The sequence below is a fragment of the Rhyacophila brunnea genome, unplaced genomic scaffold, assembly GCF_057557595.1.
Source record: "Rhyacophila brunnea isolate RB1 unplaced genomic scaffold, BYU_Rbru_1.0 scaffold_4, whole genome shotgun sequence".
In the NCBI taxonomy this organism is placed as follows: domain Eukaryota; kingdom Metazoa; phylum Arthropoda; class Insecta; order Trichoptera; family Rhyacophilidae; genus Rhyacophila; species Rhyacophila brunnea.
The window spans coordinates 43,938,806-43,965,235 of NW_028233068.1; the positions used below are offsets into that span (position 1 = coordinate 43,938,806).

Below are 26,430 nucleotides of genomic sequence, written 5' to 3' on the forward strand. Positions count from 1 at the left end.
ACGGATCTACCGAGAGTGTCCGAATAACAATGTCGGTTATTACCAACCGACATTGGTGGCTCGGCGTGGCTGAGCAAGATGCGTCAGATCTGACAGTTGCTGCTATGTTCACCGGACAGACGGATGTTTTTATAAACGTTTAGAAAAGTTTCTATAACCCGTATTTTTATTCATTATGGCAAGCAGTAGGTCACAAAGGATATTTGATGAAACATCTTTGATTGCTCGTACTGAAAAATAGCATTTTGCAGATCCGACTTTTTTAATAGGGACCGACGATATGCAACTTTTTTTTTGACCATGTCTGATACTAAGAAGATCATAATATGGGTATTAACAGATTTTTGTTTTTACGAGAAATGGATGTCAACCATATGTGTATTCGCCAGACCCAGGATTTGAACCTGAGACCTACGACATTATAAGCCGACGCGTTAACCGCATGGCCATCGTGGGCGTAATATGCAACTTCCATTTACATATATATTAGTTGAGCACTAGTCGTCTAGTAGGGCTAGTGAATACCGGTTCAGCTGTACAGTTTTTTTTTCCGGATAGTTCTCATTGATTACGAATATGCAGAAAATTACGTCAATGTTATTTTTTGGTTGGAAAAAAAATGAAAACTTAAATATCATTCCCAATAATCTGAGCATAAAAATGTAAGAGAAGCGATTAGTCAGTTCGATTCCACAGTGATAATGAGAAAATGTACCGTCGGTTTTACTTAGCGTAGTGAAATTCAATCTCCAGCATTCTGTCACGTCGTTTTTTTATCTATCTTGTTATCTATTATTGCTGTTACAAAGTTTTCGGTACCTACATATCTGTCAAAATATTGGAAAATATTTTTTTTTTAAATAGCGACCTGGTACTATTTTATTTAGCACTACATGACTGTTAAGCACGACCATTAGTTAGTAAATTGACTGCTCTCACATTTCGAGAATATTTGGTGATTGCTACGATTCCACCAAACTGCGTCATGTCTCGGTCGACTGGCGTGAATCACATTTTGTTTATATGGAACGTCAGGTCAAATTAACATGTTAGTATTCGGTTTGCAAGGGATTTTTGCAAAAGGTCCAGTACTCTACTTTAGTATAAAGATTAGTTCTTCTATAGAATTAAACAACACATAATCGGTTTTGAGAGGGCAACGATGCTATGGTTTTTTCATTTTATGCTTATATTTTACTTGTATGCTTAACAGCAGTATTGTAATATTTTGAGATAGTCCAATAAGTAATATATATTTTTTTCTTTTTCAGTATAAAACGACATCTGCAAAAGAACTCAACGCTATTTTGCAGAAAGTAAGAGAAAAGGCGGAGGTGAAGAATGACTAACTAAATTATTGAATTTATTGATGATATACAAATTCAGATTATTTTTCACCTGTACTGTACCTACTTATTTTATAGTTTTATATTATTTTATTCTTCCTAGTATTTTATTTCTGATAATTTTCAATAATTTTTTTCACATTATTTTTTTGCATTAATAACATAAAAAAATAGTTGTATTTGATTATCTAAAAAAAAATGTTTCTATGAATTAAAAAAGATGTAAAATCAATTGAAGATATATATTTATTATAATTTGACAAGTTTTACTTATTTACTTTAAACATATTATTAGTAGGTATGGAAATACCTGAATGAACTTTATTTAAAACTTTTTTTAAGAATTATTCTGTGATTATAAATGACCAATAAAATATATGCTAAGTAATAATTAAGTAAAAAATACTTCACAGCACATATTCTTAGAACCGAGAGTGTAAGTATTGTAAGCGGAGAACATAACTTCTTGTAGCCACGGTATAAATTAAATCTTGTTACTCTTTTATTTTCTTAATTATTTATTTGATGGATACTATTGGTACCCTTATGAAGTTATTATGGTATAAAAGGGTTTTTTTACTGACTGTGACTGACAAAGTTATGTTTTTCACTTATGACAATCAGATTCACTTTTCGACTTTTTGATTCAGAATTATCTATTGTCTTCCATTGACTTTCAACGATAATATAGTATTTTTTATTTACGCATATTATTCACTATTTTATTTAAAAAAAAAAATATTACCATTTTAATTCCATTCCTGTTGTAAATTTTGTAATATAATAAAATATGCATAATTATTAATGAAGAAAATTTATTTTAAAACCTTTCCTGTGTGGCGATAGATGTCACCCTATCTGAAATAAAATATTTAAATATACATTTTATCAAAGGCGTGCATTTTTGAAGCAAGTATTAATAGACAATATTGAAAAGTTTTTAAATAACAACTGTCAGAATTTTAAATGAATGGTAAGTATTTATTTCAAAGTATCGGTATAAGCCCGCCAGTTTTAATGTTGAATGTAAAATAATGGTACAGCAAGAAATAATATTCAAAAATCTGTAGTAAAAATAAATAATCATTATTTAAATGACATGGGCCAATAGATAAAATCAATATCCATTATTATTTTGATAGTATGAAAAGTAAAAAACATTCAATGGGGCGCACGGCATTTTAGGGTTACCATTATCGCATATAAAGTATATTAGTCTATGCATTCATGAATATCGGTAAGAACAAACTATTTATGATTATATTATTATTAAAAGAAGATCAAATAAGAAGTCGCAGAGGTGCAGAAAAAAGAGCTAGATGGACATTTCACAGAATAAATGCGAATAACCTCAAAGATTAAATTAATAATTGATCAAAAATATAGGTTCTCTAGGTAGGTACTACAAATATTACAGAAATCATTTTTTTAAACTAAGTACATTTTTATTACCTATTATTGTCTAATTTTATAAAAAAAAATGAATCTCAGTTTGGATACAACAATAATTAATAGTATGATATTAAATTTATCTCAATTAAAATTGTATGTTAAATTAATTAGTTAGGGTTCGTGGATTTTTTATATTTTACATGTTTTTTACTCATCACTACAAAAAAGGTTTTTTTCAACGTCTTTTAAAATTACTAATTTAAGTAAGTATCCTAAATATTTATATAATATGTATATTATTATTTTACTATTAGTGTAAATGCCGAATCAGATAATAATTTAATATTGTTAATTTATTACAGCATGTAATGTAAACAAGACCGTGAAACGTATTGCCATTGGCGAGCCAAAAGTCCGAGGACAATAATTAATAAGTCGACTCGTCCGATTTGTCTATGCTCTGATACTGATCAACGAACGAACAAAAAAATCGAGCTGTCAAAAGTTGCGATTATCGGAATGTTTTCCGATAATCCTAAAATGTTGTGTTATTTATATGTAGACTTGCATAAAATAATATAACAGTAAAAACAACACATATTTTATGTTTTCTTTTATGAATTTCATAAACGTTTTTAGTAATAGGTTGTACGTAATTGAAGGAAAAGATTTTTATGTTATCGTTTGACTGGGTGTGTATTCTAGATTATCATTTTCAATCATTCACATTGATTGACATCTGTCGTCTTTAGTAATAGGTTGTATGTAGTTGATATATCATTGAAGAAAACGTTTTATTCTGTCATATGTTTGTTACAATTGATTATTATTGTGAATTTTTGAACACAAGAAATACATTTATTGTAAACAACTGAAGTCTGTCTTATTATTTAATTCTGGTACTGAAAATAATATGTAATAAGCACTATACAAGTCTGAAGTATGTCTTGTTATTATTGCAAAGTTGAAAATGTATATAATAGACACTACAATTTATTTAACTCCGCGATGAAGTAGAGATTAAGGGTTTGAATCTCATAAGGTAAGGTTACATATATCTTTGAAGTGCGCTTAGATCAAGAGTGTATGCCTAACAGCTACCTACAACTGGTGGTTCGGAAGGTGCAGTTAAGTTAAGTTACAGCTGATAGTTAAAATGAAATAGTATCTTAAAGGCACTAGAAGCTTGCTCAGGAGACTCGCATTGCATCATTGAGCCATTTTATAGATACACAAATGCTGCTACACTAAATGGGCGTAAGGGATGAAATAATAGAGAAATACCATTCTAATAGTACAATCTGTTCTGGAGAGCCAGATAGAAAGAACAATACTATCCTACTAAATTTAACATAATAAGGAAGCTACTAAATAAGTTATTTCTGTAAAAGAAAAAATCTGTCCAAAATAGATTTTATACTGACAAATTGATATTTATACTTACCATTAATTATTTAAATAATTCCCGGAAATTGTTTAAATAATTCCCTATCATAATTTAAATACTTCCATTGTTATATTATAATACTTACCAATAATCATTTTTTACTTGCTGTTCATATTAAATAGTTCCCACCTTTTTAATAAAATACTTGCTCGATTTTTTATTAAAATACTTGCTGTTAATGCATATATATACTTACCAAATAATTTGAAGCCTTTATCAAATATAGAAGGAAAAAATAACGACAAAAAACAACAGCGAAGCTCAATAGAGCACCATCTTTATCATGGGTTGGGGCAGTTGATAGTTTTTGTTATCGTTGGGATAAATTTATAGAGGATAACCACTGTCAAGTCATATTGTAAGTAGGTATTCTAATCTCAAACATTGTCACGTAGTCGATACTGAGCAGCTGAACTGATGCACTGACTGGCAGAATTATTTCCCTTTGTGCTTTCATATATATCGCCACTTTAGTTACTATCTTTTCTCTATATCAATGATACTCAACCTTTTTTTTCTTCGGGCCAAATACATATATTTGCAAAGTAACACGGGCCGGGCCGCATCACTACTGGTGTGACGAAAAAAATCATGAAATCCCCGCTTTTTTACAAAACATTTTTGAGATTTTAAAAATTATGCGTGTTTTTTAAATTAATCGTGTGCAATAAGCAACACTCTTATACCAGATCTGATGTGGACCATAATGACAATCCTCTCTGGGTGTCACTATCTGTGCGTCAAAGTTGAAACGAATCTCAAGATATACGAAATTCCTGATAATAAATGTGTTTCGGGCCGCAGGTTGAGTATCGCTGCTCTATATGGATAAACCGTTGGGGATTCGAAATTTTGGATTGAGCTTCAATATAATCAATTTAATGTCACTGGAGGGGGACATGGGGTAAAAGGTTATGTGACAATGGAGGGGGGAGGCTAAAAATAGTCAAAATCGTCTTGACATCATATGTGGATCGCCCCTAATAGAAGTGAAACCATCACCTAAACACCCAGACTGATGTAATCACATAAATGAATTATGATTCATCGGTAATCAAATCCAGAGACCTCAGATGAAAGGCTAGTGCCTTACACACTCAAATAACTAATAGTAATCAAGCCGAAATTGGAAACCGTGCGTCTACTGTTCTCTGTCTGAAAACTGTTAATATTGACACCGAATTTTATATTATTTCTATTATGATGGTAGTATGTATAAAATATACCTACTATCTCCAATTCCTAGATGGCGTCAAGTCCCGCTCAGTACAATTAATGTTTATGTGATTTTCTAAATTATGTACATATTACGTATGTTCAATAACGAATGCTATATTCTTAAATCTTGTGTACGAATAAAAATAGTTTAATATTATTACATTTAAATACCTAGTACATCGTACAAAATGTACTTCTAAGCAAATTTAAAAACTCCACAATTATGAACCGGAACGGAATTTTATAAATTCTCCGGTGAAAAAAATTGTAGTAAAAAAAGCTGGTCTCGAATTTGAACTTAAAATGAAATTCGGGCCGGAAGACTCATCTAAGATTATCGAGATATCAACAGTGACGTCCCGTGGGGGTAGGCAGATTGAGCGTCGCTTGGGGGCGGCAGTTACATGGAGGGCGGCAAATCGAGTAGAATATTTAAGCATATAGAATAAAGGAAATATCTTTCCATTAAAAAATTCAGCTCATTGGTTGGAAACAAAATGTATTAATTACTATACAAGTTGTAATAGGACTATAATTTTTTTGTCTGTTTTGCTATGTCTAGTTTACTTCCGTTGTTCTTGGACGTAACATCTTTGGTTAATAGCAATGACACGAGCAGATATGCGAATTATATTTGAATTATAGGTATATAGGTACGGTACCTACTTAGTTAATTTCATGTAAAATGTGTATGAATCACTCGCGGTTTTGAAGTTGTCAGGTGTATTTTTTAATGTATCCGAAACCGTGGACTCGCAATATTGTCTATTGAAGCAGAAGTTGTAAGTAATGTATCCATACAACACATTTCTTAGATATTGGAGTCATGAAAGGATGATAAAAAATGTGGAGGCATTTTGGCGCTGCCTAGGGGTGGCATTTTGTCTTGGGACGTCACTGGATATCAATATACCAGTCTCGAATTCTCGAGAAACAAAAAGTCGATAATCACAAGCTCTAGTTACCTACCTGCTCTAAGCCTTCTTAAGGTGACATGACTATCGTAAAGACTTCGCAGGTGATTCGTAAAAGTTTCCTGATGTCATTTCTGCTGTTTCAATCTACTGGTTCGTAAATCGGCGATAGTCAAGTCGCGCGGATCGCCCTCTCAGGGGCTTTCAACCTATACTTTCCAATTTCGTCCAACGTCCATCTAATGGTCCTTAAACTATGGATCCAGTGACCAAAGATTCCGTTTAGCTTAAACCCTTATGCCTGTTCTCATTGGCACGCCAAGTCAGACGATTTACAGTCTTCAGACTTATTCCGTCGTGGAGTAGGTACCCCAAATCTGCGGACTTTTAAATCCACAGACAGGTTCGTTGGATTTCAAACATGTTTGATATTTTTTATTCTCTGAGTTGCCAGGATTCGTCCGTCAATCTCTATGTAAATTCGATTTGACATGAATACGCAATCATTTGGATCGAAATAACCTGTAATTGTTCAAACATTTTTATTGATTAATTTGTTAATTTACATATTATTATGAAATGAGAGATTTAACAATATTTTTAAGTTTGAATTTGAATACGTCAAACTTGTGTTGTTTTCACTGCTACATTATTTTATACAAATGGTAATGTAAATAAAATAAATTGATAGGATTATCGGAAGACATTATTACGATAATCTCGACTTTTGACATTTAACAGTTCGACTTTTTTACTTGTTCGTTGACTGTCCGTTGGACAGTCAGTAGCAGAACATAGACAAATCGGATGATTTATTGTCCTCAGACTTTTGGCTCGCTAATGGAGCCCCTGGATTAGACAAAAATGTTGAATAAAACCTTATTCTATAGAAATGGAGCCTAAACATAAAATATGAAACTGAAGCAAAAAGGACCCCCAATCTTTAAGTAGGTATATCCGCTGTATGAAGTCAGTTAGCTAAATCTGACATGCTGTCCCTCTTTTTTAACGTAATATGTAACACTGTATTTACACATATCTATTATGCAAAATATATTATAAATCAGTTTATCTATGAGTCCACGACAATGTCCTTTAATAACTTGTTTTTTTTCTTTCTTAATTATTGATGACATTACCATTATATTGTCAATACTACAAAATAATAAAAAAGATGTTCAAATTAAAACATGTTCACACACCTACGACGTTTGTAAAATGTTACATTTAACTGATCAATGTTGATATTATATACCACGCATTACTATTGCTGTACTAAATTCATATTGACCCATGCGTGAGGGAAATTTCAAAGCGGGACAGCATGTTTATTCCAGCTAACTGCCGTCCTAAATCGGATCGAGTCTACTATCTATCTACTAATTTTAAAACAAATTCTGAAAAGACAACAAGAAATGTATTGTTTGTTGCATATAAAAATGGCACTTATGACGAAATGGAACATGCCTCATAAGGTTCCGTCCAGGGAACTCAGAAATAATGGGAACTGAAATACCTAACGGGTAAGGAGTAGCAGGTAACCGATCTCGAGTAAGGAAGAATCCGGGATAAACTTAAACACGTATCAAGAATACGCCATACGTCGAATACTAACAACTGCTCTCGGTTTATGCATTGACGCTCATTTAATATTGGTGTATTACACACACTATTGCACGTGTTTCATTTTCGCAGGACACTCACACATTCAAAACCCTGCATCAAAATGTAACGTATTGAATATAGCCTATCGGAATTTTATTTATTATCTGTTCTGTGGTTCCATCTCATTATATGAAAACATGTTTTGATTATAAACATATAAATTTAATATAATATCACTATCCTTGGGTCGTAATGTACGTTGGTCAGTATGATAATAACATAAAATTGAAAGGTGCTAATAATAATTATACTTACTTTGAATGCAACAATGCTAATATTTTTTTTTTCAATGAAAACATGTGAGAAACAAACAGAATGTATGTAAAATTATATTATATATATATACGAACTTTGATGGGTAGGTTAACCATTTTAGCGCTTCCAACTTGGCTATGCTGACCCGATGTAATTATATTGATGTATGTACCTACCTATGTATCTACCAATGGCAACAAAATACCAAAATGTATTATTATTTTTATTGTGTTCATCTATCATGAAGGGGGACGATGTTAATCAACGTTGCAGTGTTGCCAATAAAACGTGAAGAGTTGTCCGTATCGGGATTTGCGCGCGAATAGTAATTCACACCTTGACCTAAACAGCTGGTGAAATAATTGCATACCTACCTATTTAATATTATAACATCTCGTGCGTCTTTCAATTATTATTGAAACGTATGATAAAGTATTAACCGTTGCGATTAACTACAGAGAAAACATCGGGGTTATTTTATGGCGGGATATTTTCAAAAAATTCTCTAATATACTATATCCAGCTTTTATACATATTTAATCTACTTTACTTGGTTTTTACATTGACGCAGATTCGTGAAGATGCCTAATTTTATTTGAGAAATTAAAATAAAGATTAATTCATTATTTGCACGGTAGAGATAGTCGATACTGAGATCGGCATGAGAAACGTGTTCAATTTTGCTTACCCAAATACTTGCAATAATTATTTCCAAAATGATAATCACTGCAGTCTACTAGTACCCTAACAATACCAGTCGAAGAACCTAATGAATATTATTGAATTTTAACATTTAGGATAAACCATATTCAATACATACACTGTTAAATTGTCAGTATTTATTGAAATAACAAAAATTTTAGAAACACGTAACTATCTATATGTATGTTTTATATATACAGTCAAGGCTGTATTCTGTGAAGACCAAATGTCGTTTATTCAACGCGTGCGTGCTACCTGTGCTCCTGTATGGCTGTGAGACATGGCATCTAACTAAGCTTCAAAGGTCTCGGCTTTTGAGCTTTGAGAATCGATGTCTCCGCCTAACTTAGGGGTACATTGGTACGACCACGTTACAACACCCGAGTTCGTGAGCAGACACAGCAGCCTTCGGTGATTGAGGTTATCACGAAGAGACGTTTTACGTGGCTGGGACATGGCGTGTCGTGCATGGCGTGCGAGGGGAGTGGCGCAAACTTGTGCTTGCCTTATGCCCCAATGCTGGGTCGTGACACGGTGAAAGAAGAATGATAAAAGCTCTCACCCGGACAGTGAAAGATATAATTTAAAATCCTACTCGATCCCACTTTTTTTCTAATAAGTATTTCACGAGTATTTAAAATAGTATTTTGCTCTAAACGTGTAACGTGTAATATAAAGCTGCTTTGTCATAGCCACGCCACGTTATGTTTTATTAGGTTTAGATTGTTTAAAATTATATTAACATGTCTTTGCCATAATATTTTTATTTGTTCGCATATTCTAACTATGTTCTTTATACGGTTAGATTTCTAAAACATGTTACTTAAAAATTAATCATGGTTAATCGTTTAAGCTAGTCAAGTCAAGTTTATATGATTCAACAGAAAATTTAAAAACGTTGTAAGTATATACAAAGTTATTTTTATCTTGTAATTATTTAAATAGAATTCTTAAAAACTATTTTTTCCCCATTAAAAACTGCTCGGCACGTCAGACCGTCGAACAATAATATTAGGGAAATTGTGGCATGCGTACGCAAAAATCCCATCCCTGGTATAGATGATACCTAAATGAATTATCTTAACTCACATTTAAGGAGTGGAAAAATAAAATGTCACAAACTCCCACGTCGTAAAACGCAATCATCATCTATGGGTACCTAACTACCAGTACCTACATTCTCAATGAGAACCTAGTGGTTTTCGCGTATGCGGACTGCGCTCATCTGAAACTCTATACTTACATAACAAAGCTATTAGAAAACGTCTTAATAATTATAAAAGTTCACTTCTTGGTTCGGTTCCAGTGGAAAAACCGAATCGGGTTCGGTCCCGAGGTTGTCGTGGACGATTATTGCACGCAAGAACAAATTAACGAGTATATTAAAAAACTATTATCTACTCCAGTGGTTTAAACGTTATTTGATTGCTTGGACCAATTAAATAATTTGTGGACACTAGGTAGTAGGTACTCCAAGTCAACAATGAATTATGACGAATTTTCATACCTACCAGAAAATTCTTCCATATAAATTTAATCGCCTGGAATCTGAGCCATAATTATTTAATTCAATTTTTTATTTTAGGAATAGTCCTAATATTGAAGCTCGATTTGATATAAATAAAAAGGATTTCAAGTTATACACATTTAGATTTTTATAAAAATCGATGTTTTTTATAATAAATATAAAAAATATTAAAACGATGAATTAGTCAAAAATCTACACGACGAAAAATTTAAAACTTAATAAACTAAATTTTAATAATAAATGTGACCCTGCAACGAATTCACATTTTATTACATTTTTTTACAATTATAAGTTTATCTTTGAATTAAAATATATATATATATAATGTTTTCAGATACATATTTATTAATTAATACAGTTGAAATTGTAAATTATCAAAAAAAAATCTCAAGTTGCAAGCTTCGTATTTTCCCGCTACGTTCTCTGCTGGCATGCCTCTCCCCTTTAATATTATTAAAATCCAACAATAACTGCGATTATTTCTATTTGGAAAAAAAATTAATAAAATTACGTTGGTAGGTATTTTAAACGTAATATTTTCAACACGTGTATATAGTTATGTTATGACAGACAAGTAATAATTACATAAACACTATAATTATGTAATTACAAGAAACAATACGTTTTGCTATTTTGTTACACCTAATTAAATATTAATATGCATTGACAATAATGCTGCAATTAGATACCTACAAAACTAGTTATGGTTGGTACTTACTGGCATCCAAATGGGACGCTAGCATAATGCAATTATTAGTATGCAAGATAATTTCATTTTAATCAGGTATTTACATGCATAATTTACCATTAGTATGTATCGTCACCGTTTTAGCAAAACCATCTATGTGTCATTTTTATCAAAAATGACTTTTAAATACCACGTCATTCCTTATTTTTTCTCTATAGGCCAGTAAAATGATCTATGTGTTGGGTAAACTCGCTCCGAAGTTATTTCAAAAAATAAAAAACAGCTATGTGTAAGGTTCAAAAACCACGGTTCACAAAAACAACTATGTGTATATATAGTAACATATAGATGGTATTTTGATATCGAGAGTGTAATGTTTTTTTACAGTTTGGCTACACATTGTTTGTTTCTATGTTATATGCTATGCATTATGGTCTTGCACGACGGTTTGAAAGATGCTTTCTCAAAAAGAGAGACAGGAAATATTCAATAATTTCTGGAAGATGCCTACATGGTCAATAGGGTATAGGCGAGAATTAATTTAAAAGTTGGATAAACAACTACAAACGCCTCGATGACAGTGGCCAATTGAAAGCAACAATGACAAGTAATAAGAATCTGACTGAAGATAAATAATTGGTAGTGCAACCAAAAATCAAAACGGAGAGATTTGTGGAAAAATGTTACATTATGGTTGGATCTAATTCCAAAGTTCCCAGCCATTATTGCAGAGAAAATACCTCCAGGGTGTATGTGGAATTGTGTTTCCGATCCAAAATACAAATGCATGATGAATATAAAAAATGGTCTCTGGAAAATGGTCATAAAGCAGCTGAATATACTCCAGTATATTTACCACCAAAAAATCAGTATCCACCAACCACGTAAAGATCAGTGTGCCATCACTGCCATCTGCTGTAGTTATAAAATGAAGAATGTTTCAGAAATGGAATACAATAGCCACATTATTAAAAAAAAAAAGATGCTAGAAGACCAAAAATGAAATGAAGGAGAGTACCAGAAGTATTACTGGACGGTTAGTAATCACAATGGATCTCCAAAGTGTGCTGCTATGTCCAAAACACAGGCACAAATGTATTATAAACAAAAGCTGCAACTACACAATTTCACCATATACATTCTTCATAATGTATCTTCTAATGAATTTGTCTCATCTCATCGAAAGCAGGACAATACAATGAAATAATTCTAATATCGGATGGGTGTGGATATCAAAACCGAAATAAATTATTCGCTACTGCTCTAAGTTATATCTTTAGAGAGAAAAAACATCGAGATTCAACAGCTTTTATAATATATATAATGAATCATTGCCAATATCACAGTCGAAATACATACATCTTCAGGAATTAAAAAGTGTAATAGAGAAAGATCACCACTATTTCTACGATAACCTAACATTTAAACCTGCTAATAGAAAGTAAACGAACTTATAAATATAATATCATCTCACTATTGCATTAATAATTAATAAAATGATATTGCAATTTATCACTAATGCACTATGTATATTTCAACTATTATTTATGTAACAGTTTTTCATGAATTTATTATTATTCACATTTTGATGAATAAATTAAACTATGTGTATTAACAAAACGGTCAAAACAACTTATGTGACATCACAAACTGTATTTTTATTATTTTTGTATTAAAAATAAAAGATTTTTGTAAACAAAATAATAATCTTAGACCATTTTCTGATTATAATAAAGCGTTTTTCATAATTTTAATGTTTAAATGTAACTTTATTTTTTTATTCAGTTTTATCCTTCTCCTGCACAATTTGAGAAAGTGCACATAGATGGTTTTGCTAAAACGGTGACGGTATGTAGATATTACTTACTTATCAACAAACATAAATAATGTAAATTTACCTCAAATTATATCTAAAATCAAAATTCCATTATGTATGTACAGGTCCGAATGATGAAATCATGGCTCCTACAGGGAGGGGGGTGGGTAACAGAGCTCTAGCCATTAAATGATTATGCACGTATGGAATTTTATTTTATAATTATTTTTAATGTTTCTATTTTTAACTAAAATGGCATCACAAAAAGGGGTCGCATTTAGTACTTACTTCATAATATGATGACGAATGCTGACTAGGTATTCAATTATTCACCTAGATTTATTTAAAACACGAAAAACGCTAAAAATACATGAAATACCCTTAATTTTACCTCGCAGAATTCTGGCGTTCTGCAGAATACCATTTGGGGAACACTACTGTAGAACTAACACTATTAAATTGCGATTGGTAGGGGGCGCTTCAAGGTGTGATGGCCATGGATGATATAGATAGATACACCAGGCCTAGGAATCGGGAATTGTGGACAAACATGTTAAAGAAGTTTTTAATGCTTTGAAAACAGAACATAGTTCTGAACGTGAAAAGTTACTATATTTTTATCGGAAGAATGTACAATAATATTTTTGTTTTAATCAGAGTAGTAATCACCAAAGAATGTTATCGCATACAGATTTACTTAAGAGAAATTAAAATACGTGGGAAAAGCTCGCGAAACTACATACTGAATTCTTATGAAAAGAAAATGTGCAAAAAGTCGGATTGTAGAAGCTTAGAAAAGTTTGGAAAAAAAAATATTATTCTCAGCAAATATTGGTATATTATTAATAATTGGAATATTATACTTTAAATTGATAAAAATATATTAAAATTATTAAAAAATCAATTAAAATAATATGTTTTTTTGTAAGGCACAAATTTTCTTAATTCGGCTCGGTGTACCTGAAATTAATAATGTGTGATTTATGTGATGTGAGAGGCAATGACCTTCTTTCAATCACATGACGTGTCTTGCCATAACTTGATCATTAGTTAGTCGTAAACAATAATTATGGTATCATGGCGAAGAGGAAAAAATCACATAATTTTTCAATTCAGTTCAGATAATAATATATCGATGGCCTAATGTTAATATTCCGTAAGTAACTTTTTACAAATTGTGCAGGGAGCTAAAACAACGGAATATTTACTATCCCGAATCTGACTGTTAATAGAACATACCTATATGTTTTAACTGCATAGCATGCCAATAACCCGTAACGTAAAAATGCCCATAACGCATAATATAATGATAACATCGAAATTTGATATTTTATTGCTTACTGTTTTTCGTTTTAAATAATTCTAAAGTGACATTTTGAAGTTGAATTCAACACAAATCATGCAACATGATTCACAGCAATAGTACGTTTACATTTGACACTAATATCGTCATATTTATGTATGACACCATATTCACTTAGTGTAAACAGTAATTATATTTGTATCTGCCATTTAGGTTGCGTGTGTCGACACTCACCTGTAACTTATTCCGACTACTTATATACGCAAATGTAAACACCGCGTATACGATAAGTCCGAACTTGCAGCGATATATCACCGAAGTTGAGCTGCCGTCTACTTTTATGTCAAGCATCTGATACATTTATTATTTTGCTTTAGAGGCAAGTTACGGGCTATTACAGGTTTATTCCTGCAATGTTCAGCGCATCTATTCTATACACAAGACTGCTATCGGCAGCTATCGAGGATAGCTTTTCATATGTTTGTATCTTGTTACGCCAAAGAAGTATAACTTCTAACGCGCGTACATAAATACCGATTTTTTCAACCATTCGACTGACATTGTTAAATGGTGGCTGTGAAGCTATTCGTAGAGGTCATCCAAATGTCACATATTCTAGAACCTCGTCCCGTCATTTGTCAATGTCGTCATATATTATAATATCAGACTCCTCTCTCCCGTCCGCATATTATGACGTCATATACGGACAACCCCCCCTTATCGGATATCTTTTATGTTCGTCATTCTATGGATTAAACTCAAACAATTGATAGGTACATTTATTAGGTACACGATGATAATATTTTTTTATCAGATCCAAATCCAGTAAATAGATAAAATACTCGTACTATTGGATATAACACAGCTTTAGATATAGAATCAATTGTAATTAAAATGTAACCAAGATACCAATTATTCATTATAAGATAGCAATACGCGATGACATTGCTGCTAATAATTAATTAGTTTATGTTTTAACTAGGGCAGCTACAATAGTTTCATATTTGTTCAATGTGTCGTTTCTCTCTAATCAAAAACTCGATTGACCTAAGAAAATAATGTGAAATTCAAAATATCAAATCGTCCATTCCGAATTTTTCAAAACAAGGTAATTTGCATTCGGATAAGGCGCTAGCAAGAATTTAAGATACTTACTTGAATCCTGTCACTAAGAAGAATCTGTAACATATTTTATTTCGTATCCGGAAATTTGTACGTAGGCAGTTCGCCGTATCACACTTCACCGTGAAATGTTGTATTAAGGACCGTCCAACCTATTTGGGTCGTATTTTTGTTAGGTTAGGTTAGGTTTTCCTTCTTGAAGGAACATTATTGTCTGCAATACTCCACGAATCTCGCTGCTACAGAGATGGTCGTATAGTATACGGTTATTTCTTTCCGATAAGAAAGCTCACGGCGAACTGTGCTACGGTGAAATGTAAAACGTGCAATTTACATGTAACCATTTTATTTTATTACAATAGAGACTTAATATAAAATAAATAACGGTGTAATGGTGGACAATTAATAAACTAACAGAATCTAGTCAAGTGAGGGTATCTTGCGAGATATGATTGTTGTGAAATTACATGTATCTGAACATTTTTTTTACAATGTTAAATTCTAAGAAGATTATAACAGATTTTCTATATTATATCTATAGCGATGAGCCATGTATGAAATTTAAGCAAAAGGACCTCTGGTCCAGTGATTAAGTTAGGTATAAGAACTTCATACTACTGCCATGATATGTATTGCCCTGTATTGCCTAATTTTCAGGGCTTATGAGAATACACTTCATTACGATGAGTATATTAAAAGCCAATGACACTACACTTTGCCTTTAATATTTAATTGGATAATCCTGTAAAATGTGTGTAAAATCGTTTATAACTGCATCCAAGTAAGTAGGTAAATAGAATGGACATAAAAATGGCAACCAGGGAACTCAGAAATACTATCTGTTGTGTGATGGCAACCATTGCACGAATAATAAAACCAGAATGGCAACTGAGGGATGTAAATTTATAGAGTAAAGTTTACCAAATCATGCTTCGTGCGTTTGCTAAATAATTTCAAATGTCATAACAGAAACAACGTAAAGGGCGCTTCTTCTGTTTATAGTCAAAATTATTTTGGCGACAGCCTTAATAACATATATACTTTGATAATCCGTGTGTACCTACGTGAATCAATTTTACTTAATAAAAATTGGTACTTACAATAAAATTTTTCCTCCTTACATACATAATATGTATATATGTGTACATATATAGCGAAGGGTGGAGGTAGGCTGTAAACTTTTTCAGTCACACGTATTCATTTTCATTGAAATAAGACTACAATGTTTGTTATTTTTTTTAAATTCAATAACCCTGCCTAATCCATGCTGTAAATAGGTAATAAATAGTCAACAAATATCCACGTAACTATAAAATATCCAACATTATGCCATTAAACCATACATAATTTTAGATATTTTACAGATAGAAGAATATTTTTTATCGAGATGGTTTGGTTAAGCAGGGCTTAATGAATTTTAACAAACTAACTAACACCATCTGTAATAATATGTATTCTTATTTCAACGAAAACAAATAAGTATGTCTGAAAAAGTATTATGGTTTGGTGCATGGCTTAATTGAATTTTAAAAACTATAAAAAAATTGCATTTTCGGTTCAACGAAAGCAAATAAGTATGACTGTGCACTATTTATGTCGAATCTTAACAGCCTACCTCCACCTCTCCACTGATATATATAATATATATTATACATAGTGTTGCAAAACCAAATAAACTTCGACGACAAATTCTATACACAGCGGCGAGTGCAATAATTTATTTATTAATATTATTATTATCTCTGTCACAAATGCTACGCGAAAATTAATATGGTTTTCCGCTGTGAGTGTATTGACCTCATCCATGATTTGCCTCCATATTCAGTCAAAGGTCAGTCTACTACGACCTACGTGGAGTTCCGTAGCAATGGTTATTTTTTGTCAATACTATTTGTTACATATTCGTTGCCACTCACGTACAAAGATATGCTTATATTTAAGGCAAAATATAAGGTAAATCCTAAGACGTTGAAGAAACCCGAGTATTCTGAAGCAAAAATGAATTAGCACGATTTTTATGAGATGGAAATATTGTACGTACGCCGAAATTACATACATTTTGGTGGATTAATTTAACTTTGTGATTTTATAATGCGCGGGATAATGTGATTATTGTTACAATTGCTATCGTCGATTGCCTAGTTTACGTCAACAATATTGGATCGCGTTTTCTTCATCATGTTTTCTGTAAAAATTATCAAACTTGACAATAATGTGGTATATATTAATATGTATATCGATATTATTTACATCAGGGTAATCAACCTTTTTATATCTACCGCCCACTTTTGTATCTCTGTTAGTAGAGAAATTTTCTAACCACCCACCGGTTCCACAGTAGGTGATTTATAAAGTAGGGAAGTAACTTTACTTTATGAAATTTATAAAGCAGAGTTACAATAAGACGTTAAAGCATATAATAATAATTACTTACCAAATACTTTATGCCACATTTTCGCTAAGTTTGGCAAAATAAATCTTTTTAAAACATCTTACATACTGTAGTTAAATCTATCTTTTTATTTATACGTTGCATACATAGAACCATGAAATCATTTTCTACATATTTGAATATAAGATTTATTTTGCCATAGGTTTTCATATCCACCACTATCGAACTTATGTTTATTTTCTTCATCATATCTAAATTCTAACAGTTTTTCTTGGTTAACAAACCCCTACCGCCCACCATGAAAGCTGGAACGCCCACTAGTAGGCGGTAGGGACCAGGTTGACGACCCCTGATTTACATAAGAAAAAAATATATCTACATTTTGGAACAATACTTCTAACTAGAATCCAACTAGAATCTGAGCAACCGCAAACATTATAGACCTAGCAGGTGAGCATACACCTGTTAACGGTTGATTTTCTTTATACACATGGCATGGCTAAATACACAAATAACATATATATGGACTACAGCAGTGTTCCCTCTAAAGTTGTACGCTTGTACCCGCGTAAACAAGTTTTAACAGTAGTTTTTTCGAAGAATAGTTGTTAGCCATTCGACCAACCCAACGCGTCGTATTTATAAAAAGACGGCCGCCCTACATACTTGGCCAACGTGCGTGCAAATATACGAAACATTAACATAATTACTTTTATTATTATTATTTACACAGATGTATTTTTTAATACAATTAATTTATTATTAGCATTTTAACAATGACGTAACAACGAAATCTAAAAATACCTGCCAGATAATATCTATATTTTTTTAATATACGGAATTAGGTAGGTATGTATGGTTTATCAATTAGGTGTATCGGGAATAAGCTACATCGCTAATATCTGTCAATGTCCGCATTTTAGACATGATAATAAACGTCTTGATAAAAATAATAATATTATATTGTTCTCATTGAATGAGTGTTGCAACGGACGCGTGTTTGAACGGTCGCCCGGGCGATTTCGCGAGAGGGTGAATAAATTCGCGAGCGAGTCACCCCTCTAGCAACCCTCCCTTATCTATGGTTAAGACTTGGCAAACTCAATGTGCGCAGAACAATAAATATTTTTATCAACATGTTACACTGTTGAATTTCATTGTATTAGTATTATTGATATACAAAATAAACTATGTTTATAGTTTCTTATATAAGTACCTATTTCTTTTATAATTATTGACAGATTGATATTGTAAATCGTACCTAACCGAATGGTTTGAAATGTTATATATTAAAAAAAATAATAGTATTTTTGTCGAACAATGATGTACCTACGTAAAATTTGATAATTAAATTCAGAACAGGAACCTAATTAAAAATATTTATGATTGTCTTTCATGGTTTTCTAAAATAGATAGGTACTTAACAAATATAAAATCAATATTTTACTCAATAAATATCTAAGTAAATATCGTTAACACACAATATAATTATTATTTTCCTAAAACCAGCATAATAATATATTTTTTCAAGCACGAGTACCTACATATTTTTTTTGTGAAAATAAAAAGTGGCAATTGCAAAATTTCTGCGAGCGTCTATGGTTACGAATTTTGACAGCTACGCGTAAATCTGTTTTGATAAATAATCATCGAAAGCAATCGAAAGCGTCGCACAGTCACCGGCGAAACCGACCTCCCTCGAGTTTGACTGGCTTGCAGTTGTAGTTTTTTCCTCGTCGCGCTGACATTATCAATCGTAGAAGGATTACAATCCACGAAACGGCCGTTTGCGCTGTCAGTTTTGCGACAGCCGTTCTTAGCTTCGATCGCCCTCGTTCGCTCGTTCATGCCACTCATATTGTTTACTTCCCGCGAAATCGAAGCGAAACATTTCGAAATTCGAATCCTTCTATGAGGGGCTCGTCTGATTATCGCGATCAACTCTATGGATCGATTTTGACAGTTGATTCACGCGCCCTTTCACTCGAATTATTTGTGGTTATTTAGTGATTTTTATCGATTGTCGTCTGATTTTGTGACCGAAAAATGATGACAGCAATTCTTGTGAGCAAAGGACACTGCCGGTGACACCCGATTTACTTTCGGTGAGTTAAATTAAAAATATGTATAGATACATTAAAATTTAAAACAAAATATTAGTTTATTATTTGCGTTATCTGCGTTCTTAAGTTATCTATTCTATTGCACACTTCGTTATGCAATAGAATAGTGCAACGGTTTTGCTTGAATGCATTTGAAGATGTAAATTGCGTAAGTTGCAGTTTTTTAGTAGGTAGATACCTACCATGCATAAGTAATAAATCGTAGAATATAATAATTTATAGTAAGTGATAAGAAGGTACATTGTATTGTCAGGTAAGTAGTTTTCTACTTATTCATAATAATAATCTTCTATAAGCACTATAGAATAAAACTAACATAAAATAACATTTATATTAGGACTGTTTTGCTTAGTGCTTAGTACAAACAATTAAAATTTACTACTCTCCAATAATATAACAATCAGAACTGATTACTGTAATAATATACTGTAGTTCTATATTTACCTGTAATAATTATCTACTCAATTTAATTAGGTTAATCATTGTCAATTCTTGCTAGAAAGACATTATAATAATTAAAATAAAACACAAGATGTAGTACTTATTACTCACAATTTAATAACGACCAGGACCGGTTTCGTCCGCTGCAATAAGATAATATTTTCAATTGAAGCCGATGAAACCGGTCCTGTGCGTTATTACATTATTCAGAACAAATATCTACTTATACTACATAATAATACCTACTGTATTTAATATTTCTTTGTTGAGTTAAACAATATCATATATTATTATTTAATTTTTAACAGACTACTTATCTATTTTCTTTTATTTTGCTAACTGTCAATTCATGGTGGAACTGTATTGTATTGTTGTTTTAATTTAATAAAACGTATTTTTTTGTAGTACTTATTCCACTTTTAATCAATAGATTAGGACCGGTTTCGTCCGTCTCAGAGGGACATTTTCAACTCTTTTTCAACTTCTCAACTTCAAAGAGTTCATCTATTCATCTATTCATCAAACAATCGACTCTCATCTAAAACATAAGCATTTCAAAAATTCTGTAATTAGAGATATTATTGTAATGTTTGGTTAATTGTATTATGATTGCTAATTAACCGATAAATATCGTGTAGGAGAACATACTTAATGTAATTACTAGGGAATGAAATATCAGAATCGCAGAATTTTCAATCTTCAGTCAAACCTGTGAAAATATCTTGTCAGTGTTTTTATTACTGTCTGTGTCTGGTATGTACTAACATCAAATGAATTTATAGTAACAAAAACACTAGGTAGGCACTTTATTGATTGATGAAATTTGTAAGCAGGTACGAAATGAATCATTATGCATGTTAGTTTTTTCGGTACAAGTTTGTTTACTCATTGGAAGCCAGGCGGGAACAGCGTCAATTTTTATAGCCGATTTGGGCAAAATTCATGAATTCAAGAATGATAACCTAACCCATGGCAAGGGGTAGCTGACAGGGATATAGCCTAGGGCCCTCCCCGGGCCCGGGCCCAGCGAGGCGAAGTGAGATAAAACACATCACGTCACTATTTTCCTTAAACAATATTAACATTTTAAAATATGTGGTTGTGAGATGCAATTTAATGCGATATTATAATGATTGATATATTTAAATGATAATTATTCACGTGTAATTATTTTTAGTATAGGTATTTCTTGGGTCTAATCGTCTAATAAAAATAGCTATGTATTTAATACGGCGAGGGGTCGTATGTTACTTAGCTACCATAAAAGGAGTGTCGACAACTCAATAACTCAAGTGGATTAATACAAAAATACAAAAAATCACTAAAAATAACACTGAATACATGAAATACTCTTAATTTTACCTTGCGAAGCCTTTGGGTTCCGCAGAATAACATTTGGGAAACGCTGCTGTAGAGCATGCCCTTAACCTAAGCGATAAGTAGGGGGGGGGGGGCAGAAAACATCGTGACATGGGGGCTCGCTTCAGGATATGGGGGCATGACCTAACCTCACCTAATCTAAAAAATAATCCAGTGTATCGGTTATTTTCAAAAAAAATTTGCCATTGGCTTCCACTAAACAGAGAAGAACCGTTTTTTTCTATCCCTCAATCACATTTTGTGAGATGTTTATGTATATTTTTTTTTTAATTTATACCTACTCTAATATTAAAGAAAGGAGTATTTTAGTACAGCACTTAAGAGCATGCATAAGTGAAACGGCAAATAATTTTCAACAGTAGGAGGGACGAAATTTTTCACTCGTCGCCAATCGGAGACCGACAGGCGAAATGTAAGCACGTCAATTTGTTTTGTGATGGCGTCGGAGAAAATATTCTTAAATCGTGTAAAGATGACTAAAAAACGTTACCCATTTACTTAAAAAAGAAAACATGTCAATGAATATACTATTATTATTATTACTAATATAACAATAACATAATATTAAATGGACGCGTGTTGAATTTTTATGACAAATTATATTTCGTTCGGCTCGCGTCATTTGCACAATCCGCGCATCGCCTAGTCACGATCTTTTTAGACCATGCCTCAACTGAAGTACTTATAGCCTTAAGTAAACCAATTAGAACGTATCCGCAGTCGATGGTTATGTTGTACATACTTACATAATATTAAATTTGTTGAAAATATCGAAAAATACTATGTACTGTCGAAATACCGGGAGTCCAACATTGTCAATAGATATCTACCACAAAATAAGGACCAAAAAATCGACAGGAATCCCGGAATCGCAAACACTAGTAGGTACTTAATTATGAATTTAAATAATATTGAATGTAGGCATGTTGCTATTATTTCATCTTAAAATAAATACATTGTTTAGGTACAGCTGTTTCTCCTTTGTTTAAGACGCCAACGTACGGTAAGCATGTTGGCACAATATTTAATTAATTAATCAACACAAAATACCTGTGATTCTTATCAGACATTTATTTAAACAAGATAATGGTGTGTATTTATTTACTTATTGTAGCGTGTGACAGCCGATATTAATACATATTGTCTATAAATTCTAATTAAAAGTTTTTTTCAATATATCTAAACAACGCTGTCAGAATATAACGCCTGTGTACTTAGATTATGAATATTTTTTTAAAATTAAAATCACAATAGTCAGCAACATTGATAAAGATTTCTAATAAGTAATTCATTGGAGTATATCAAGTAGATTTCTATCAACGCGTGTTTATGTAAAAAAATAAGTATTTTGGCCTCAAACAATTTCAATGCCAATGCTTGTAAAACGCCTTGACTGACACATCGCTACAATAAATCCTATCAGCTTAATTATACTGTATTATAAACAGTGTTATTTTATTAGAAACACAAATATTGCTTGTTTACATACACATAATTCCTGCCTTACCTGAGATATTTTAACATTGACAGCCATATTTAAAAACATAATAATATTTATGTATATTCGTGATCGTTTAACACCTTTTTAGTCAAACATAGTGAGTTTACAATGTGAACATGAATTGTGTTTGTGGGGGGGGGGGGGGGAGTCGGAGCCCTTCACTTTTCCGGTTACGTTTCCCATACCGGAAACTCAATTCTAACTATGAACGATAAGGCCTGCAGCTAGAACTTACCTAAAAGTAGCTGTAGCATCTCGTATCCATAAGTGATTATTGTATTCCTACGCGTCTCCTAACGGTTTTAATTAGTCCGTTGTGTCGTCTGCGCCGCGCAGATCCATCGTTTATAAATTTATTTTAATATCACCGAAGTAAGTAATCTTCCATTCACCTAATTAATAATTTGTGACTGCACCATAATAGTGGATAGTGTGGAAGATCATTTAAGGATTTTAAAAAAGTAGTTATGTTTATTTCGTATTTATTTATTCTGGATTACGGCATTGGTCACTTTGATATATGAAGAGATGAATCTATTCCACATAAATTAAAACAATAAAAAGATATCACTAAATGTGAAATTGAAGTGTTTCCATATGTATCTATTTTGGTTTATATACTGAAATAGTCAGTGTTGAGAAACTAATCCCAGGACTAGGCTTAAGAATACTAATTAAGAAATTTAATCCGAGAATTTAAAGGTCTCTTCGAAATTGCAGGGTTTCTACTAAATACGTCCAATATTTTGTTTAGACAAATTTAGTAAAATACACAAATGAAAATATCTGTCTACTTATACATATAAGAAAAATAATTCCAACCGGATTTTTACATTTTATATCGACTAACTAAAATAAACGATTCTACTGAACCATGAATTCCCTTCCAATAGGGCTGGCCTGTTTACCGATCAGCTGATCATGTTAGATAGAACGGTGGCAGACTTTTGTGGCCATGCAGGCGACTCATTTAGGTGTTGGTGTCGTTATTTTTAAATGACACAAACACCGTTCCAGGTTATTTAATCGTGGCTGCAATGCCAGAAGAATCTGTACTTTATGTTAGTATTATTGTTACATATTTTTGTTTTCATTTTCATCTTTGTTGAGGATATTGACTAATAATTTTAAATTCCCTCGTTATTCCTCTCCAGCGATTTTTGCATTCTGTCGTCCTCATGGGTGAACGTATTGTCAAAACTGTTGCACTCTTTTGGACCATCAAGTAGGGGGTGACCTTGCCGTATATGTCCTCTCCAAATTATGGTTTTCCCCCTTTAAGTAGAAATTAGTATACGTGTTATCAATAGTAAGTTACCGTCAATATCCTTCTTCAACTAATAGAAATGAAGTAATTATTTCTAGTCTAAAAAATAATTGTACAAAATAGATTCTTCATTAATTATGTAGGTACTATTATGGTAATTGTTATATATTACAAACTATGTAGATACTTATACTTATTGCATCATTTTGTTATTAACTAAATCCAAACGGGGAAAACTATTTTCCTGATTTATATTTTGATAGTATGAATATTGTGACTAAATTATAAGGATATCTTTATTCAAAATCATCAAAATCGACACGGTGTTGCTTACCTTTATATATATATATATATATTATGCACATTCCTTACACCCACTTCTTCTCTGTAGTGAGTGTGAATGACTTCGAATTTTTCACGTGGCGTTTTATAAAATATACAAACACCATTCCTTACATGTAAAATACGTATTAAATATTATTTGTTGATTAGTGTTATATTGGTTAATTTTATGTAAGTGACTATATACCTACCTAATAATACTTACAAGATAAAAAGAACTTTTTATATACAACGTTTTTTAAATTTTCTGGTGAATCATATAAACTTGACTTGACTAGCTTAAATGATCAAAAAAAATGTATTTGATAGAAATAATACTGAAATGTTAATTTGACATTTCATACTGATTTCCATAGCATAATTTAGTTGCTAGCACCCCAAATCCCTAGCAACCAATGATTGGATTACGGATTTCTTCCGAAATAACTTTTCATACAAAACTGAATTAACTGAAAATGAATTCAATTCTACTTAAAGATGGCTAAAAGTAATAAAAAATGCATTGTATTCGTGTGCTGATATATTCTAAAAGTTTCAAATGTCTAGCTAATCGGGTTAGTTAAAAATCGATTGCAAGATTTGACAAACAAGAAAAAATTATACTTTACACACAAGAAAAAATCTGTACCGGACAAACAAGAATACGAGCTAATAAAAACGTGGTAAAAAATTATTACGATTTTATTGTTTTCTAAAATTATGGGATTGAACTTGGAGTATTGGCTTGAATAACCAACCAGTGAAATATACCTATATAAATTCGCCCCCCAAAAAGTCTTTTGAATAATATAATTTGACTCTTACGAAAATAAAGGTTGCGTATCACCTTGTTGAAACACATTGTTTATTGTTTGTTTCCGTTTGTTACAATATGTTATGTTAAATGATTCGTTTTTTATCGGTGAACATTATATTAAAATTTACTCACCTTACTTACCTGTTATCTATACATATTTTTGCAGAATTTAATTAAATTAAATTTAGTTAAGACGTTTCCGTAATTCGTGTAACCACAGAACACGAGTGATTTTGGTGGTAAATTATTTTAATAACTAATTTGCTAGTCAACTACCTCGTACATGTATTGTTTGCTAACCGCTGTGATTACAGAACAGATAATTTTTATTGTTGCTTGTGCTAAATGGTGCATTAAAAAGTATGAAAATTGTTTAAATTAGGTAGGTATCTAAAAATAATAAAACACGGTAGTATGTATTGCGTCTTTTGAATTTAGTCGATATTTAACCTATAACACTATATTCCAACTGAATGTTACGTTACCAGTCGTTACAAAATTATAATTGTATGGAAAATGTCAGAAGCATAGAACGGTTCAAAACGCGATAATTTTCTTATAGGTACGTCATAATGTCATTCGGACGGCTCGTTTGTTTAGAACAAAATGAAAATAGTAAGCAACATTGGGTTCAGCATTGCAGTTTATTGGAATTATCTTAAAGTTTCTGGCAAACTATTGAGTATGTAACAGTGGCGAGTGGTGGAGGTAGGCTGTTAAGATTCGACATAAATAGACACACTAAACTTTAGTCACACTTATTTGTTTTCATTGAATTAAGCCTGGTTAGTT

At 31.9% G+C, this 26,430-nt stretch overlaps 2 protein-coding genes across 3 annotated transcripts in view; both read left to right on the forward strand.

Annotated features, from left to right (window-relative positions):
- LOC147067413 (epidermal growth factor receptor kinase substrate 8-like protein 2) overlaps positions 1 to 1,492 on the forward strand; it is a 48,183-nt gene extending 46,691 nt beyond the window's left edge. The window contains exon 20 of one of the 2 annotated variants that reach the window (XM_085953933.1): positions 1,272 to 1,492. In XM_085953933.1, the coding sequence (XP_085810059.1) occupies positions 1,272 to 1,349 (78 nt within the window). In that variant the 3' untranslated portion in view covers positions 1,350 to 1,492. The remainder of the gene's footprint in view (positions 1 to 1,271) is intronic. The other variant, XM_085953934.1, reaches the window with a different exon arrangement.
- Positions 1,493 to 19,505: 18,013 nt separating this feature from the next.
- Positions 19,506 to 26,430, forward strand: part of LOC147067414 (polyamine-transporting ATPase 13A3-like) — a 123,406-nt gene continuing 116,481 nt past the window's right edge. The window contains exon 1 of the mRNA XM_085953932.1: positions 19,506 to 19,893. The gene's annotated coding sequence lies outside the window, so the exon portion shown is untranslated. The remainder of the gene's footprint in view (positions 19,894 to 26,430) is intronic.